At 35.8% G+C, this 20943-nt stretch overlaps 1 protein-coding gene across 17 annotated transcripts in view; it reads left to right on the plus strand.

Annotated features, from left to right (window-relative positions):
• CCDC7 (coiled-coil domain containing 7) overlaps nucleotides 1-18407 on the plus strand; it is a 327078-nt gene extending 308671 nt beyond the window's left edge. For 14 of the 17 annotated variants that reach the window (XR_009500273.1, XR_009500288.1, XR_009500277.1 and 11 more), the window contains 5 exons: nucleotides 1322-1357; nucleotides 2159-2251; nucleotides 8482-8698; nucleotides 9409-9547; nucleotides 12749-13022. Coding sequence is in view for 1 of the 17 variants with exons in the window: in XM_059911398.1 (XP_059767381.1) it covers nucleotides 1322-1357; nucleotides 2159-2251; nucleotides 3452-3471 (149 nt within the window). In the remaining 16 variants the exon portion in view is untranslated. Of the gene's footprint in view, nucleotides 1-1321; nucleotides 1358-2158; nucleotides 2252-3451; nucleotides 3513-8481; nucleotides 8699-9408; nucleotides 9548-12748; nucleotides 13023-18368 lie in introns of those variants that run through there. The other 3 variants (XR_009500275.1, XR_009500274.1, XM_059911398.1) reach the window with 3 other exon arrangements.
• The last annotated feature ends 2536 nt before the right edge of the window (nucleotides 18408-20943 follow it).

Raw genomic sequence — 20943 nt, forward strand, 5'->3', positions numbered from 1 at the left:
CTGAGCAATGTCTTGTAACTTGTGGTAAAAGCTGTGCCCCTCTGTTAAATTTATTACTATTTTATTATTTCTGATGCTATTGCAAATAAAATTGTTTCCCTATTTTCGTTTTTGGATTATTCAATGCTCTTATATAGAAATAAAATTGAGTTTTATTTTATGTGTCCAGCAATACAGTTTTATTCAGTAGTCTTTATTAGTTAATTGAAGAAAAGAGAAAAATGTATATTGTCATTTATATTTACCTATATAATTACCTTTAAGGTGCTTTTTTATTTCTTCATGTGGATTTGAGTTACCATCTGGCTGTCATTTTGTTTCAGACTGAGGTTTTCCCTTTAACATTTCTTTTAAGACATGGCTGGTAGTATAAGATCAAAATCTCTTAATTTTTTTTTTTTTAAATTTAGGAATATCTTTGTTTCATCTTTATTTTTGAATGATAGTTTCTCTGGGTATAAAATTCTTGGTTGTGAATTTTTGCTTTCAGCACTTTGAAAACAGAATCCCCCTGCCTTCTCTCCTCTAGTCCTCTTACTCCCCTAGCCCTAGGCAACCACTAATCTAATTTCTGTCTCTATAAAATTTGCCTATACAGGACATTTCACAGAAATTGAATCTTATGAGTTCTTTTGTGATTTGCTTCTTTTACTTAGCTCTGATCTCCAAACTAGTCTTCTAAATATACATCTTTATTATTTTAATTAAATTAATTATCTCAAAAAATTAATGTTCATTATTTTAATTTATTTAATTTTATTTTTATTGGCAACTAACTTAATGTGTGAATATTAAAAATAAAAATAGTTATAAGTGTGATCCATCTTACAGCTAACTTATTTTCTAAATATTTCTGGAAGAACCTTATGAGTACTTTTCACCCCATGTGACTGAACGTCCAAAAGTACTTCATAGAGCATCTAGGGCTGGGTCAAGTGTTTATAAAACCTTCCACTTTCCTTCACTGAATAAAGAACATTCAGGTAATTTGTAATATTTTTAGTGTACAATGTGATGTTTTCAATGAATAAAGATTTAATTATATGGAAGTTACCAGATTGTACTAGCCTTAGTCATATAACCAGTTTAGCAAAACATAAGTGAAAGTAAATTCTGAATTAAGCTCATCGAACATATATGCATTCTTAGTGGATGAGTGGTGTCTCTGGCATGGCTCTTCCTTCCCCACCACCACTAAATTGGAACTTGAGTTTTTTCTCAACATTCCTTTCTTACACACTATTATAGATCCTACAGATGACTGAGATAAACCCATCTTATAATCCTCTTCCTTATATTTATATATACCTCTTTTGTCCAGTCCCAGGCAAGGTCAATAGAAGGAGTCAGCATGAGGGTAAGTATGAAGGAAAATAAACGTTATGTTCATTTTCTTCCTTTCCTTTCATTATCATCTCCCAACCATCTAATCCACTAATATTTAAGAACTAATTTACAGACCCTGTTTCTTATGCATTGCTCCAGTGGTGTTATATAATCATGCTTTATTTCTCTGCAAGATACATATTGTGGAAATTAAACACATTAATGTAATCTTTTCTACTAACTTTGAGAAAGTACCATCTAAATACTGCACATTCTGCATTTTATTTTAATGTATTTTTCTCTAAGCATACTGAAACTGTTTTCATTATTACATACTTTTATTTTTAACAGTGCTTAAAAAATGTATCTTTAAAATAGCATTTCTATAGCATCTCTCCCTCCATTCTAGCACTAGATTTTTCACTGTAGGAATACAAACTTCTTTTTTTGTTAAATAAAGATATGCTTTATTTAAGATAAAGATATATAGAGATAAAAACTTTACTTGAGAATTTATTGATTTGATTGCTTAAGTATTTTTTTACTGACATACTATTTAAAAAGCTCTTTCTCTAACATTTTTATATAGTTTTTTAGTTATTTCTTTTTCTTGATTTGCACCCTTATTGTTTATGTTTATAAATATCAAATACCTGGCAAGGAAAAATCAAAGAGAAAATACTTGTGTTAGTAAAGCTGCTTTATCTAAATTATTAAAAAAATATATACAGAAGCTGTACTTTAGAAGTGGATTAATGAGATTTATTTTAACTTTTTAAAAGTTTAAATGAGGTTATTTCTAGTATAATTTAGTGACACTGTTATTTTTTAGGGCATCGAAAAAATTTGACCTTAAACAAAAAGAAAGGGGAACTTGATACTCTGCCTGCTGTGATCGCTACAGCTAGAAAACCTATCTATAAAGGTAAAATAATCCATGCTATGCAAAGATATATGAAATAAAACCTTATACTATGTTTCCAATGACTCCATTTACCAATCACCTCAAACCTACGGGCCCTCTCCTCCCGACAACATTAGGAGCAAAGCCAAGTATATTTTCCCAAACATTTCTTCGTATACACACACACAGAGAACATATATGTTCCGTACAATAAGAGGATCATATGCATTGATTGTCCTCACCTCTGATCCAAGTAAATTTTTTTTAACATCTTTATTGGAGTATAATTGCTTTACAATGTTGTGTTAGTTTCTGCTGTATAACAAAGTGAATCAGCTATATGCATACCTATATCCCCATATCTCCTCCCTCTTGTGTCTCCCTCCCACCCTCCCATCCCACCCTTTGTGGTGGTCACAACGCACCAAGCTGATCTCCCTGTGTGATGCAGCTGCTTCCCACTAGCTATCTATTTTCATTTGGTAGTGCATATATGTCAGTGCTACTCTCTCACTTTGGCCCAGCTTACCCTTCCCCCTCCCCGTGTCCTCAAGTCCTTTCTCTACGTCTGCATCTTTATTCCTGTCCTGCCCCTAAGTTCATCAGAACCTTTTTTTTTTTTTTTAGTTTCCATATATATGTGTTAGCATACGGTATTTGTTTTTCTCTTTCTGACTTACTTCAGTCTTTATGACAGCCTCTAGATCCATCCACGTCTCAACAAATGACTCAATTTCATTCCTTTTTATGGCTGAGTAATATTCCATTGTATATATGTACCACAACTTCTTTATCCATTCGTCTGTCGATGGGCATTTAGGTTGCTTCCATGACCTGGCTATTGTAGATAGTGCTGCAATGAACATTGGGGTGCATGTGTCTTTTTGAATTATGGTTTTCTCTGGGTATATGCCCAGTAGTGGGATTGCTGGATCACTATTATTGTGTTACTGTCGATTTCCTCTTTTACAGCTGTTAGCAGTTGCCTTATGTAATGAGGTGCTCCTATGTTGGGTGCATATATATTTATAATTGTTATATCTTCTTCTTGGATTGATCCCTTGATCATTATGTAGTGTCCTTCCTTGTCTCTTGTAACATTCTTTATTTTAAAGTCTATTTTATCTGATATGAGTATAGCTACTCCAGCTTTCTTTTGATTTCTATTTGCATGGAATATCTTTTTCCATCCCCTCACTTTCAGTCTGTATGTGTCCCTAGGTCTGAAGTGGGTCTCTTGAAGACAGCATATATATGGATCTTGTTTTTGTATCCATTCAGCAAGCCTGTGTCTTTTTGTTGGAGCATTTAATCCATTCATGTTTAAGGTAATTATCGATATGTATGTTCCTATGACCATTTTCTTAATTGTTTTGGGTTTGTTTTTGTAGATCCTTTCCTTCTCTTGTGTTTCCCACTTAGAGAAGTTCCTTTAGCATTTGTTGTAGAGCTGGTTTGGTGGTGCTGAATTCTCTTAGCCTTTGCTTGTCTGTAAAGATTTTGATTTCTCCATCAAATCTGAATGAGATCCTTGCCAGGTAGAGTAATCTTGGTTGTAGGTTCTTCCCTTTCATCACTTTAAGTATATCATGCCACTCCCTTCTGGCTTGTAGAGTTTCTGCTGAGAAATCAGCTGTTAACTTTATGGGAGTTCCCTTGTATGTTATTTGTCATTTTTCCCTTGCTGCTTTCAATAATTTTTCTTTGTCTTTAATTCTTGCCAATTTGATTACTATGTGTCTCTGTGTGTTTCTCCTTGGGTTTATCCTGTATGCGACTTGCTGCGCTTCCTGGACTTGGGTGGCTATTTCCTTTCCCATGTTAGGGAAGTTTTCGACTATAATCTCTTCAAATATTTTCTCTGGTCCTTTCTCTCTCTCTTCTCCTTCTGGGACCCCTATAATGCGAATGTTGTTGCATTTAATGTTGTCCCAGAGGTCTCTTAGGCTGTCTTCATTTCTTTTCATTCTTTTTTCTTTATTCTCTTCTGCAGCAGTGAATTCCACCATTCTGTCTTCCAGGTCACTTATCCGTTCTTCTGCCTCAGTTATTCTGCTATTGATTCCTTCTAGTGTAGTTTTCATTTCAGTTATTGTATTGTTCATCTCTGTTTGTTCTTTAATTCTTCTAGGTCTTTGTTAAATATTTCTTGCATCTTCTCGATCTTTGCCTCCATTGTTTTCATGAGGTCCTGGATCATCTTCACCATCATTATTCTGAATTCTTTTTCTGGAAGGTTGCCTACCTCCACTTCATTTAGTTGTTTTTCTGGGGTTTTATCTTGTTCCTTCATCTGGTACATAGCCCTCTGCCTTTTCATCTTGTCTATCTTTCTGTGAATGTGGTTTTTGTTCCACAGGCTGCAGGATTGTAGTTCTTCTTGCTTCTGCTCTCTGCCCTCTGGTGGATGAGGCTATCTAAGAGGCTTGATGGGAGGGACTGGTGGTGGGTAGAGCTGACTGTTGCTCTGGTGGGCAGAGCTCAGTAAAGCTTTAATCCACTTGACTGTTGATGGGTGGAGCTGGGTTCCCTCCCTGTTGGTTGTTTGGCCTTAGGCAACCCAACACTGGAGCCTACCTGGGCTCTTTGGTGGGGCTAATGACAGACTCTGGGAGGGCTCACGCCAAGGAGTACTTCCCAGAACTTCTGCTGCCAGTGTCCTTGTCCCCACGGTGAGCCACAGTGCCCCCGCCCCCACCTCTGCAGGAGACCCTCCAACACTAGCAGGTAGGTCAGGTTCAGTCTCCTATGGGGTCACTGCTCCTTCCCCTGGGTCCCGATGTGCACACTACTTTGTGTGTGCCCTCCAAGAGTGGAGCCTCTGTTTCCCCCAGTCCTGTTGAAGTCCTGCAATCAATTCCCACTAGGCTTCAAAGTCTGATTCTCTAGGAATTCCTCCTCCCATTTCTGGACCCCCAGGTTGGGAAGCCTGACGTGGGGCTCAGAACCTTCACTCCAGTGGGCGGACTTCTGTGGTATAAGTGTTCTCCAGTCTGTGAGTCACCCACCCAGCAGTTATGGGATTTGATTTTACTGTGATTGCGCCCCTCCTGCTGTCTCACTGTGGCTTCTCCTTTGTCTTTGGATGTGGGGTATCTTTTTTGGTGATTTCCAGTGTCTTCCTGTCGATGATTGTCCAGCAGCTAGTTGTGATTCTGGTGTTCTCGCAAGAGGGAGTGAGACGGTAGTATTCTTTTTATGACTAATATTCCACTGTATATATACCCACCACATCTACTTAATCCAGTCATCTGTTGATGGGTACATGGGTTGCTTCTGTGTCTTGGCTATTGTAAATAGTGCTGCTATGAATATTGGGGCGCATATGTCTTTTCAAATTAGTGTTTTCACTTTTTTCCGAATATATACCCAGGAGAGGAATTGCTGGATCATATGGTAGTTCTATTTTCAGTTTTTTATGGAACCTCCATACTGTTTTCCATAGTGGCTGCACCAATTTACATTCCCACCAATAGTGTACAATGGTTCCCTTTTCTCCACATCATTCCCAACATTTGTTATTTGTAGACTTTTTTGATGATAGCCATTCTGACAGGTGTGAGGTAATTTGTGTTTTTGATTTGCATTTCTCTAATAATTAGTGAGGCTGAGCATCTTTTCATGGCTTTGTGTGGACATTTTCACAATATTAATTCTTCCAATTCAAGAGCACAGGATATCTTTCCATTTATTTGTGTCTTCTTTAATTCCTTTCATCATTGTCTTATAATTTTCAAGGTAAAGTGTTTTTGCTTAAATTTATTCTTAAGTATTTTTTTCATGCTGTTGTAAAATGGATTTTTTTTCTTATTTTCTCTTTCAGATGTTTCACTGTTAGTATATAGAAATTCAACTGATTTCTGTATGTTGATTTTTGTATCCTGCAACTTTATTGAATTCATTTGTTAGTTCTAACTTTTTTTGTGGAGTCTTTTGGATTTTCTATATATAAAATCATGTCATCTGAAAACAACTACATTTTACTTCTTCCTTTCTGATGTGGATGTGTTTTATTTCTTTTTTTTCTCTAATTGCTATGGCTAGAACTTCCAGTACTATTTTGAGTAGAAATGGTGAGAGTTGGCATCCTTGTCTTGTTCCTGATGTTGGATGAAAAAGGTTTTAACTTATCACCATTGAGTATGTTAGCTGTGAGCTTGTCATATATGGCCTTTATTAGGTATATTCCTTCTATACCTAACTTGTTGAAACCTTTTATCATGAATGGGTGTTGAAAGTTGTTAAATTTTTTCTTCATCTATTGAATTGATTATACGATTTTTATCCTTAATTTTGTTAATGGGGCATATCACATTTATTGATTTGCTATATTGAATCATCCTTGCATCCCAGGGATGAATCCCACTTGATCGTGGCTTATGATCCTTTTAATGTTCTCTTGAATTCTATTTGCTAGTATTTTGTTAAGAATGTTTGCATGTATGGTCATCAGGGATTGGCCTATAACTTTCTTTTCTTATAGTGTTCTTGTCTGGCGCTAGAGTCTGAGGTGTGGGCATGTGTACATCTCCTGTGGAACCGAGGTCTAGGTCTCTGCAGTTTGCTGCAGTGACTTGGGGAGAGAGGGGGACTCAGCTACAGCATGGGCCCTGGGATGACAGGGTGCAGTAGTGGCTTGGGCCCAGGAAGCAGGGTGCAGTAGCAGCATGGCATGGGGATGGTGGGTCAAAGCCCCAACTCTGGCCCAGGGAGGCAGTCACAGAGCAGCAGCAATGCATCCAGCTGATAACCCATTAAAGCCAGGTGGGTCCAGATAGTGGCTACAGAGGGTGGAGTACAGAGCAGCAGCAGCTTGGCCTGGTAATGGTGAGTCAAAGCCACAGCCTAGGACCTGGGATGAGGCTCAGAGCAGTGGCAGCTCATCTGGTTCCATAGGCAGTAAGGCGCTATGGCTTCCCAATCTCAGAGAATGGGGCACAGCAGCAACTGGGTCCTGGGGACAGGTCTTAGTACAGTGACAGCTCTAACCCTGGGGAGTAATGGGGGAGGGGTGTGGTAGCGGGGGGACTCCAGGCAGCTCCATCAGCTTGGGATTAGCACTGGTGCATATGTGGGAGTTCCCCATGGCAGTGAGGCTTGCTGGGGTTCTCCTCTCCTTTTCCTCATGGGGTGAAATTCCTCTGAGGGGATCCCTCCTAGCTGGCCTGGGCTAGAAGATGAGGTGACTCAGGTAAAATGCTTCCTGCATTTTTCTATGCAGCCATCCTTGGATTTTGAGCTCCTCCAGATTTCTGCTGCTTTTTCTTTGTAGTGCAGAACTCTCCTAGAGCTATTTTCATTGGTTTGCAGTTTTTCGTTTATTATTTTGCTTGTTTGTGAAGGAGACAAGCATTGGGACCTCCTAGCCCTCTATCTTGCTGACATCACCTCTATCATTATTTATTCAAATAAATCATGCATCTTTTTTGTTCCTTTACTTTTTAAAGCATAGTAATATATCTTGAAAATATTTCCACATCAGCATATCCAAATCAACCTAGTTCTTTTTAAGTCCTTTATATCTGAGCATACTGGAAGTATGTTATTATTGGCAGTAGAAGTATATTACTTAACTAGGCCTCTGTTAAATGGACACTTTGGTTGTTTCCAGTTTTCTTTCTATAACAATGTTGCAACATACATCATTGAAGTCAGTAGATATTTTATAATCCAATCTTGACTCCATCAGTTCAGAGATATGAGTCTTCCACCTAAAAGGAATTGCCACTGTTTCTTCCCTGAAACTGATTTCTTTTGATTCCTTTCTTTTGCAGCTCAGAAATTGACTTAATTAAAACTGACTGATTTTTTGAAAAGCATAGATATATTAAGCATATACATTTTATGTATTCCAAAAAGCAGTATTCTAGTGAACTTGAACTTTTTGAAGTCCTCTATCAATGCTTCTCAAAGTGTGGTCCCTGGACTGGCAGCCTGGGCATTAACTAGGAACTTACTAGAAATACAAATTCTTGGACCCCACCCTAGACCTACTGAAATAGAAGCTGTGGGGTTCAAGGCCACTAATTTGTTTAACAGGTTCTCTGGGTATTCTGATGCAGGCTAAAATTGGAGAAACATTTCTATAGAAACATAGGTAGTTAGATTTATGTACTCCTTTTCCATTTCCATTGTTAATATTTGTATATAATATTCTGTTTTTCATGCTGTCACATATAATAAAAATTATATCAACTATAATGAAATTTAATAGAACTATTTTTTAATCACACAATAATTTTCCTTTAAAGTGCCATATACTGCTACCCGAAAATCTCTACCCCGCCCATACTTTTGAGAATAAATTAATTCTGGGCAAAATAAATAACATGAGCAAATTCGTCGAGACAGCAATGAAATTGCAAGAGTGGAAGCCTTATGAAAATAACACTGCCTTGAGTGGATGCTGCTTATTGAACAATAATGAGAAAGATCCTGAATAAACAGGGTAGACCCAGATCATGGAGGGTGAGTTTGAATGTTTGAATGGCTTTTCCTTTTTCCTAAGTTTGAAAAAGTTACAGTTGTCTTTTATTGAATAAATTACAAATGATGAAAATATTCACCTGATTCAAAATAGCAATGTTTAAACACTGCACAACCAATTTCAAAAAGGAAAGGAAATAAACATAAATGCCCCATGACAATAACCTAACTGATATGTGTTGGAGCATATTCTGTGGAATTTGTAATGAGACAAAATACAAGTGATAAGAATTTTAAAGACATGAATCTCACCAACCAATGTTAATAATATTGTTGTTAACAATCTTATTATTATAATAATGTATAATATTGTATACATATATGTAACAGTCAATGTTATTAGCAATTTTAATAATAGTTAAGATATTATTTTTAACCACATTTTTACTGTGCCCTGGGAAGCATAAATATTACTGTATGAGTCTATAATCCAGTCTGGATTATTACTGACATAGGTATTTAAACTTATAGAAAATCCTTTTGTACCTTGAATGTTACTGTATTTCGTCAGCAAGAATTAGAGCAGTTAGTAACAAATATTAACCTTAGTATTTTGGAGTTATGTTTTATATCAATATTTAATAAGGAAATTTGGATTTCTACAGAAACAATATAGAGTAGAATAAAGTTGATGAAATAGTGGCTATCCTCTATAATCTCTCATTATAAAATATTATTTACATTGTATACAGTAGTAAAAAAGAAGTACAACTTACATGGCAAGAAGAAATCATCAATTGAGTGAGCATAAAGTATCAGTCAAGAGAAAATAAATGGAGGAATTCTTCACTAATTACTGATTATTCTCTGAAACTGTGAAAGGTCCCAGAGGTAATATAAAAATAATGTGTATTAATAACTTTTGTGAGGGTTTTAGAGAGAATATATGCAGAAATGAATAGGAGAATTGTTGTTGCAAGTTGCCAATAATTGGATTGTGAGCAATGCAAATTTTATACTTCTCTCTAGAATTATTTTTCCAACATAAATTCAGCATAGCAGTCTGATCCTATGAATGGTGACTGCTGGACCCAATCCAACTTCTCAATTTGCTTCTGTGGACTATCCAGATAACAGTGAATATAATTTATACATTAATTATGTGATCATTTGATTAAATGAGCTAATATATGTGCTAAATCAGTGCTTTTCAAGCCTATCTACAAAATAGGATTCACCTGGGGTGCTTTAAAAGCTACCAATTCTCTGCCCCAGCCCCAGACCAATTAAACCAGATTCTCCTTAGGTGATTAAACTGTGCAGCCAGAGTTGAGCACCATGATGCTTATTATTTGATGATATAAGGGCAATCAATTGATACCTCAGCCCATATACAAATGGTTGTGGCTGGTTTTTTTTTTTAATCTGGATCTTGTAGCTACTGGCCTAGTGGGGCCCAATAAATAGATTCAGTCTATATTGGGCTCACTTAAATGTTCCTTCTCCCAGACCACCTTGTTCATGGCAATTACGACTTCCTCTCCAAGCACTCCCCAACAGAATTTCCTGTGATAATGGAAATGTTCTATATCTGTGCCCTCCAGTATGGGAGCTATGAGCCATATGCAGCTATTGAGCTCTTAAAATGTGGTTAGTATATTATAATTAGTTTAAATCTAAATAGCAATATACGGTTTGTGGCTCCTATATTGGACAGCACAACTCAAGAATTATCAGTGATCCAGCAACCAATCAGGACCTGGGAAGGCAGTGAGCTATCCAGAAGGACATATAGGAAACCTTTTTACTGATTAATGACCAGTACAACTAAATATATCTCCCAGGAGAAGTAGGAGCAGGAGTAGTATTTCAGCAGAGCTGTTGGATAAGATGTAATGCTTCTTAGGATAGCAGGATGGCCCTTAATATTGAGCAGACGATGTCAGTTTCAACCACGGACTCTGAATAGATCAAATTCGGCCAGAATTAGTGGGCAAAAGTGAGTAGGCTACAGCCTTTGGAAGGCTTTAGTTGCCTTCAAAGATAAGGCAAGTCTCATCGGTTCTTGAGGAGGTCAGATAATTAGTAGTCAGGGCACAGTTATAAGAATGAATATCTAATGATCTCTAGAAATTCAATAATTCCTTTGGTTTTATTGTGATTCACTCAAAACCTAAAAACTTTTAGAGATCATATTAATGCTTTAAGTAAACTGAAAAAGGCTCAGTGAGTATTTCTCTAGACTTCTGAATATATTTTTTACTATGGTTGTTCTAAAAATGGTACTGCTAAAGAGAGATCTGGACTACCTAATCCAAAGTTTAATGTGAGGTCTGCTTTGGTATGTAAATGAGAATATCATCTTTATAAACAAGCTCTGTCCAGAAGGTAGTAGAATAATATTTTGTTCATAAAAATTATGTGATCATTCATGCTGTTGAGGCTTATTCAGTTGGCGAGAGTACCTCTAGCATTCCATTTTCTATTTGTCACAATCCCTAATTGAAATCATATTATTGGTATCTTAAACATTCAGTTCCAAAATGTCTCATAGAGCTGGTCCAGGAGATTAGAGCACAACAGGAGCAGATAGTAATCTAAATGTAACCACTTGATATTTTAGTATGTGATGAGAGGCAAAAATCCTTATTTTTCTTTTCAAGAACATGAGATTACTTGGGGGGAGGGGCGTGGTTCAAGGAACATATTTTCCCCCTCTGTATATTGGTGGCTAACTTCTTGCACAGGGCCATGATTTCAGGTGCGGAGAGAGAGTAGAGTTTCCTAGATACCAGATTACACAGTTAGGTTCCTGAGGCAGGAGCATCATGCAATTGTTTTCTGATTTAGAAAACAATTCTCAGTTTGTTATGCTCCTCTCTAGGTCAATAAGCACTGCAGTGGCAAATAAAATGGAATTTTTAAACAGGGTGTAGGCAGTAACTGTAACTTACAGGATATGAATTTTCAACAGAAATGGCTGAATCCCTGGGCCAGGGAATAGAGGTATTGGTCACTAGCATCCAGGGTATTGATAGCTTCTTATTGAGTGAAATCCTGGTCCATGCAGCTGCTTGACATTTTGAAGTCTATCATTGCTTTAATCGAATGGCAGGAACACACAACTCAAGAGTTTCACGGAGACATAGACTGCTATCTCTGAACATACAGACTGGGAAGAGAAAAAGCATTGTGATTGTTCTCTCTCCCATACCTTTTCTACCCTCCTATCACCTTCCAGACAGCCAGTCAGGTGCCTGAGTTGCAGATGGCAAGCTACAGGCTGGGTGCCCATGGTCAACTTTCTCAGTTCCCCAAAATACAAGCATAATTCCTATCTTAGAATTCCCAAGCCTTTCAGTTTGGGCATGGGTCAGAGTGGTAGAAACTATCAAGGACACAAGTTCATTTAAATTGCTCAAGGTCATAGAGCACATTAGCAGCAGATAAAGGATGGGAACCCATAAAATTGGACTCTAAAGTCCAGGATTTTAATCTCTAGTATATATCCCACCAAAAGGCCATAGTCCATAATAGCCAGCTTTACAATGTTATTTAAAAAATATTATTCTGATATTTGTTTAAAATGGTAATGAAGACTTTATTCGACACTATTGCAGTAGGGGACAAAGACTGAACTCAACTCCAAACATAGCAAAAACAGCTGGGGATTTACAGCCAATGAGCAGAGTAAGTGAGTGGATCAGTGGATGTAACATTACTAAGAGGAGGCATCAGGGGTGGGGGATTCCTACTAAATTACCCTAACAGCCTTCTTGCTGAAGGCAGGCCAAGGACAGGGCCAAGTATGAGGCCTACTTGAAAAGAGGTCTTAGAGGAACCCAACCAAAGTTTACTAAAGGAGGGATTCTTTGTCAAGGTTCAGCTAAAATGAACTTCTTAAGCATTGAGAGAAAGATCATTGATTTTGAAAACCAAAATCTCTAGATAATATTTTGAAAAATGCCATGCAATTAGTGTAGAATTTACTCTAATGATGAGAGATGCACAAAGCTGAAAGTTTTAGAAATGCTTGTGTGTATATTAGAAGTTCAATTAAATGAAAAATATAACAACTTGGTTTATTTTCAGAACTCTTCTTTACCATGTGGAACAAATTTGAAGCTAAGATAAAAGCCTCTGTTGCTGATGTTAAGAAAGGAGATCTCTGTTGAAGTTCCAACTTGCTTCTGTTCACTCATGTCCCTGTAATGCCTTCTGGTGTGGTGTAAAAGCAATTAAATGAAATTTGTGCTCTGCATGTCTTGATAATGTCATAATTATTTGTGTCAATTATTTGCAAATCTATTCTTTATGATACTATATAGAGAAAAGTCACTGCCATACATTTCTTACACTTCCAGATAGAGGAACTGAATTTAGAAAAGATTTTGCTTTAGTTTTTTTCATATTAAAACTGTAAATTCATTGATCAGAACAAAGTTGTTATTATTTATGTAATATTTATTAAACCTAGTGAGACTGCAAATCATACTACTAGCTCTAGCTGAACTATAAAAGACATTATTTATAAATTCAGAGAACTTATTCTGTGTGGGAATGTTATTAATTAATATCAAGTTTAATTGGTATTAGTGTTAAAGGAACATTGAAAAGAATAAAAGGAAAAAACTTGTAAATATTAAGTTAGTAGTCTAGTATCTTTATTGTTGCCTTGTTTTCTCTTTTGGCGCTGAGACTGATGGATTTTCATGACTGATTATTATCTAATCATGTGCCTCTTTTTATGTGAAGATGTCTTTTATTTATTTTTAGGATATTTTTATCAGCTTCTAACAGTTCTAAATATTATTAATAAATATTTTGGTTCGTTATCTGTTTGAAAACTGAAATGAAGTAAAACTAAATAAAATAATACTCTCATGTATTTAATTAGATTTTTTCCAGAATCTAGAATTATTGCACCATTTCAAAACGTGCTTATGTTGATAGGCTACTGATTTAGTAAAAAAAAATATCAATAGGTATTTAAATTTCTACATTTAAGAATGTTTTGACAGTGACACAATAATAGGAGGGGACTTTAACACCCCCACTTTCACCCATGGACAGTTCAACCAAAATGAAAATAAATAAGGAAACACAAGCTTTAAATGATACATTAAACAAGATAGACTTAATTGGTATTTATAGGACATCCCATCCAAAAACAACAGAATACACTTTCTTCTCAAGTGCTCATGGAACATTCTCCAGGATAGATCATATCTTGGGTCACAAATCAAGCCTTGGTAAATTTAAGAAAATTGAAATCATATCAAGTATCTTTTCCGACCACAATGCTATGAGACTAGATATCAATTACAGGGGAAAAAACCTGTAAAATATATAAACACATGGAGGCTAAACAATACACTACTAAATAACCAAGAGATCACTGAAGAAATCAAAGAGGAAGTCAAAAAATACCTAGAAAAAAATGACAATGAAAACAGGATGGCCTAAAACCTATGGGATGCAGCAAAAGCAGCTCTAAGAGGGAAGTTTAATGCAATACAATCCTACCTCAAGAAACAAGAAAAATCTCAAACAACTTAACCTTACATCTAAAGCAATTAGAGAAAGAAGAACAAAAAAACCCTAAAGTTAGCAGAAGGAAAGAAAGATCAGAAACAAATGAAAAAGAAATGAAGGAAACGATAGCAAAGATCAATAAAACTAAAAGCTGATTCTTTGAGAAGATAAACAAAATTGATAAACCATTAGCCAGACTCATCAAGAAAAAAAGGAAGAAGACTCAAATCAACAGAATTAGATATGAAGAAGGAGAAGTAACAACTGACACTGCAGAAATACAAAGGATCATGAGAGATTACCACAAGCAACTATATGCCAATGAAATGGACAACATGGAAGAAATGGACAAATTCTTAGAAAAGCACAACCTTCCAAGACTGAACCAGGAAGAAACAGAAAATATAAACAGACCAATCACAAGCACTGAAATTGAAACTGTGATTAAAAATCTTCCAACAAACAAAAGCCCAGGACCGATGGATTCACAGGCAAATTCTATCAAACATTTAGAGAAGAGCTAACACCTATCCTTCTCAAACTCTTCCAAAATACAGCAGAGGGAGGAACACACCCAAACTCATTCTACGAGGCCACCAGCACCCTGATACCAAAACCAAAGATGTTACAAAAAAAAAAAAAACTACAGGCCAATATCACTGATGAACATGGATGCAAAAATCCTCAACAAAATACTAGCAAACAGAATCCAGCAGCACATTAAAAGGATCATACACCATGATCAAGTGGGGTTTATCCCAGGAATGCAAGGATTCTTCAATATATGCAAATCAATCAATGTGATACACCATATTAATAAATTGAAGGATAAAAACCATATGATAATCTCAATAGATGTAGAAACAGCTTTCAACAAAAGTCAACACCCATTTATGATAAAAACTCTCCAGAAAGTAGGCAGAGAGGGATCTTAACATAATAAAGGCCATATATGACAAACCCCCAGCCAACATCGTTCTCAGTGGTGAAAAACTGAAACCATTTCCACTAAGATCAGGAACAAGACAAGGTTGCCCATTCTCACCACTGTTATTCAACATAGTTTTGGAAGTTTTAGCCACAGCAATCAGAGATGAAAAAGAAATAAAAGGAATCCAAATCGGAAAAGAAGAATTAAAACTGTGACTGTTTGCAGATGACATGATACTGTACACAGAGAATTCTAAAGATGCTACCAGAAAACTACTAGAGCTAATCAATGAATTCGGTAAAGTTGCAGTATACAAAATTGATGCACAGAGATCTCTTGCATTCCTATACACTAACGATGAAAAATCTGAAAGAGAAATTAAGGAAACACTCCATTTACCATTGCAACAAAGAATAAAATACCTAGGAATAAACCTACCTAAGGAGACAAAGACCTCTATGCAGAAAACTATAAGACACTGATGAAAGAAATTAAAGATGATACAAACAGATGGAGAGATATACCGTGTTCTTGGATTGGAAGAATCAACATTGTGAAAATGACTCTACTACCCAAAGCAATCTACAGATTCAATGCAATCCCTATCAAACTACCAATGGCATGTTTTCACAGAACTAAAACAAAAAATTTCACAATTTGTATGGAAACACAACAGACCCCAAATAGCCAAAGCAAACTGAGAAAGAAAAAATGGAGCTGGAGGTATCAGGCTCCCTGACTGCAGACTATACTACAAAGCTACAGTAATCAAGACAGTAGCTTTGGCACAAAAACAGAAATATAGATCAATGGAACAGGATAGAAAGCCCAGAGGTAAACCCATGCACATATGGTCACCTTAATCTTTGATAAAGGAGGCAAGAGTATACAATGGAGAAAAGACAGCCTCTTCAGTAAGTGGTATTGCAAAAACTGGACAGCTACACGTAAAAGAATGAAATTAGAACACTCCCTAACACCATACACAAAAATAAACTCAGAATGGATTAAAGACCTAAATATAAGGCCAGACACTATAAAACTCTTAGAGGAAAACATAGGCAGAACACTCTATGACATAAATCACAGCAAGATGACCCACCTCCTAGAGAAATGGAAATAAAAACAAAAATAAACAAATGAGACCTAATGAAACTTAAAAGCTTTTGCACAGCAAAGGAAACCATAAACAAGACGAAAAGACAACCCTCAGAATGGAAGAAAATATTTGCAAACGGAGCAACTGACAAAGGATTAATCTCCAAAATATACAAGCAGCTCATGCAGCTCAATATCAAAAAAACAAACAACCCAATCCAAAAATGGGCAGAATACCTAAATAGACATTTCTCCAAAGAAGATATACAGATTGCTAACAAACACATGAAAAGATGCTCAACATCACTAATCATTAGAGAAATGCAAATCAAAACTACAATGAGGTATCACCTCACACCAGTCAGAATGGCCATCATCAAAAAATCTACAAACAATAAATGCTGGAGAGGGTGTGGAGAAAAGGGAACCCTCTTGCACTGTTGGTGGGAATGTAAATTGATACAGCCACTATAGAGAACAGTATGGAGGTTCCTTAAAAAACTAAAAATAGAACTACCATATGACCCAGCAATCCCTCTACTAGGCATATACCCTGAGAAAACCATAATTCAAAAAGACTCATGTACCACAATGTTCATTGCAGCACTATTTACAATAGCCAGGACATGGAAGCAACCTAAGTGTCCATCAACAGATGAATGCATAAAGAAGATGTGGCACATATATATGATGGAATATTAGCCGTAAAACGAAACAGGGACCTAGAGTCCGTCATACAGAGTGAAGTAAATCAGAAAGTGAAAAACAAATACCGTATGCTAACACATATATATGGAATCTAAAAAAAAAAAAAAAAAGGTTCTGATGAACTTAGGGGCAGGACAGGAATAAAGATGCAGACGTAGAGAAAGGACTTGACACAGGGAGGGGGAAGGGTAAGCTGGGCCAAAGTGAGAAAGTAGCACTGACATATATACACTACCAAATGTAAAATAGATAGCTAATGAGAAGCAGCTGCATCGCACAGGGAGATCAGCTTGGTGCTTTGTGACCACCTAGAGGGGAGGGATAGGGAGGGTGGTAGGGAGACACAAGAGAGAGGGGATATGGGGATATATGTATACATATAGCTGATTCACTTTGTTACACAGCAACAACTACACAACCATGTAAAGCAATTATACTCCAATAAAGATGTTAAAAAAAAAATCTTTCACCTATAGGAACTCAGTATGTAATATACAGTCATTATAGATCCCAGAGACAGATTGAAAGTGGTTTCTTTGTCACCTCAGTGATACACAGATTGACAAATTTTATTTACAGATACACAAGTTTTAAGACTATATGTATATATATGTATATATCTATATATTTCATCAGCACAGTAATTTATTTTGATAAATGTGAGACCTGAATGTGAGATGTCGGGGAAGGATAACATTTTATCCTCTTTTCTCTACCTTCATTTTGTAGAATGTATTTCTTTAAACACCCTAGATTTTAGAGCACAACTTGTAACAAATCATATACAAAGTATAATTCTTCTCCATGTAGAATTACTTTTACAACTTGATTTTTTTTTTAACATCTTTATTGGAGTATAATTGCTTTACAATGGTGTGTAAGTTTCTGCTGTTTAACAAAGTGAATCAGTTATACATATACATATGTTCCCATATCTCTTCCCTCTTGCATCTCCCTCCCTCCCACCCTCCCTATCCCACCTCTCTAGGTGGTCACAAAACACAGAGCTGATCTCCCTGTACAACTTGATATTTGAAAGATGGTTTTTTGGCCTGTACTTAGTGTATCTAGCTACAATAGTCTCACTTTCTTGATTGTAGGAAGTCTCTCACTGTCAGAAATGGTTCTCATCGAGTCAAATTCTACCTTCATATAAGTTATTCCTGTTGGTGGAGCTTGAGTAAAACTGAAAAATATTTTAAAGGCAGTTAAATGAGACAATATTAAAAGTAGAGTCCTGGGTCAGTGCCTGGCACCAAAGGTGACCTAATTATTATCATCAGAACCATTGAAAATGCTTTATAAGCTTCTCTTAATTAAGAATAATCCTTTAAGTACAATATTGATTGAAGAAAATCAAATTATACTGGTAACTGAAATTCAAGACAAAAATAATGTATGTAAACACTAAACTCTAGTCAATAAATTTGTTTCTTGCAGGAGTACAGGCTACCAATTCTGAATATACGTGTATACTGGGGTTGAACAAATAAATACAGGAATGATGGAATGTAAGAGCCAGGTTTCTCAGTGCTGGAGAGAGAAATTATAGGTAAGTAAGTTGGAAAGCCTAGAATAAACCCCATGGTAATGGGTATGTCGGAAAGTCTTCATACTATTTTTGCAACTTGTATGTAAGTCTAGAATTATTTTTAAAACATTTTTCAGTAATCACCCAGAGAGTATTTGTATAATGAAATGAGAATATGAACAAGAAACCCTAAATTTAAGATTTGGACAGAAGAACAGGTTCTGTTTGGTTTTTTTTTTTTCCATTCATTTATTAAATCAGTTAAAATTCAGTGTTTATTATATCCAGGCACAGTGTTAATTGTTAGGTTTACAAGGGTAAACCAATCAAGCATCATTTCATCAACTCAGAATCTAATGAGGGAAACATGTTAAATGAATATGTATATAGTAAGATGAATTATATACAGAATTTGTGAATACATAAGTATGTATAGTACACATATCTACGTATAACACTTTTTAATTGAAATATTGTTAATTTATAATGTTTTGTTTCTGGTGTACAGCAAAGTGATTCAGTTATATGTATGTATAGACTTTTATATATATGTAAATATATATATACTTTTATATTTTCATATTCTTTTCCATTATAGTTTATTACAAAATATTGAATATAGTTCCCTGTGCTATACAGTAGGACCTTGTTGTTTATATATAGTAGTTTGTATCTGCTAATCCCAAACTCTTAATTTATCCCCCCCTCCCCACCCTGAACTTTCCCCTTTGGTAACCAACCATAAGTTTGTTTTCTATGTCTGTGAGTCTGTTTTTGTTTTGCAAATAAGTTCATTTGTATAATTTTTTAAGATTGCACATATAAGTGATACCATATATTTGTCTTTCTCTGTCTTACTTCACTTAGTATGATAATCTCTCTCTTTAGAGAAATCAGCTGATAACCTTATGGGGGTCCCTTGGAACTAACTCTTTGTTTTTCTCATGCTGCCTTTAGAATCCTCTCTTTAACTTTTGTCATTTTAATTATAATATGTCTTGGTGTAGGTCTGTTTGGGTTTATCTTGTTTGAGGCTCTTTGTGCTTCCTGTACCTGGATATGTTTCCTTCTTTAGGTTTCAGAAACTTTCAGCCATAGTTTCTTCAAATACATTTTCGATCCCCTTTTCTCTTTCTTCTCTCTCTGGGATTCCTATTATGTGTGGATTGTCTTGCTCTATATTATCCCATAGGTCTCATATGTTGCTTTCATTTTTTTTCATTTGTCTTTCTGTCTGCTTTCTGATTGGGTGATTTCCATTATCCTCTCTGCCAGATCACTTATTCATTCTTCTGCATTATCTAGTTTGCTATTTATTGCCTTTTGCTCAGCTTTCATCTCAGCAAATGGGTTTTCTAATTTTAATTGGCTCATCTTTATAGTTTCTAGTTCCTTGTTACAATGATCTGCATTTCTATTGATAGCCTTTCTTAACTCCTTCAGTATTTTTATTACCTCCTTTTTGAACTTGGGATCTGGTAGACTGGAGAGGTCTGTTTCATTGTTTTTTCTTTCAGGGGATTTCTCTTGTCTTTTAAGGGTTCTGTTTTGATAATATATGTTTGCTTTCATAATTTAACCATAATACTGCAAGATTATGTTTCCTTTTTCCAAAGTGTATAGAACACATCATATATGCCTCAGAGGTAAGGATAAAGTGATTGACATTAAAAGCCTTGGATAAAGCTTAATGCCCAACGACTGTAAGAATCAAATAGGATAGTAGCAATGAAAGTGTGATGAAGATATGAGGTATGTAAGAAACAAAATAAACCAGGCTGTTCAAATAGAAGTCTGAAAACAAAATTGGATTTAATGGCTGAGTGGCAAAGGAAGAATGCACCACACAGGTCTGACTTAAGAGAGTTGTCCAAAATGGAAATTGAAGGGCTTAGATATAGGGCAAAAAAGGAAGAATAAGACTGAATAGGGCAAGATGACAATTTCAAGTCATGAGTTGGCTGAAGAGGTAGATTATAAACTCATGTTCGCAATTACTTACCTTTAGAGACTGCATCACCAATGTGGAGCAACCTGGTTTAAAGTAGGTCTGGGATGGAGAAAGAAAAATTTCAAAGGGCCTAAGGTTATGCTTAGATTGGCAAGATTTTTTTTTCTAACATATTTCATTGCAGTCTTACTTAGAAATAAGAAATGAAGTTGGGAATTCCCAGAGGTACCTTCCATTGCTAAGGTGATTGAAGGGGGAAAATGGTACTAATTGATAATTAACACTTGTTAAAAATTTACAAGATTTACATTGTCTTTGAGGAGTGACATCAGCAAGATGGTGGACTCAGAAGCTTGGAAATAACTAAAGGCTGACTAAAATAACATTTTAGGAGCTCTGGAAACTAGTCAGATCACAAAAGAAGAGAGCAAAAGAAGAAGAAAGGAACAAAAATGAACTGCAAAAACAACCAGAAAACAATAAGTACATTTGCATCAATAATTACTTTAAGTATAAATGGACTAAATACTTCA

Source organism: Balaenoptera ricei, chromosome 2, assembly GCF_028023285.1.
Source record: "Balaenoptera ricei isolate mBalRic1 chromosome 2, mBalRic1.hap2, whole genome shotgun sequence".
Lineage (NCBI taxonomy): Eukaryota > Metazoa > Chordata > Mammalia > Artiodactyla > Balaenopteridae > Balaenoptera > Balaenoptera ricei.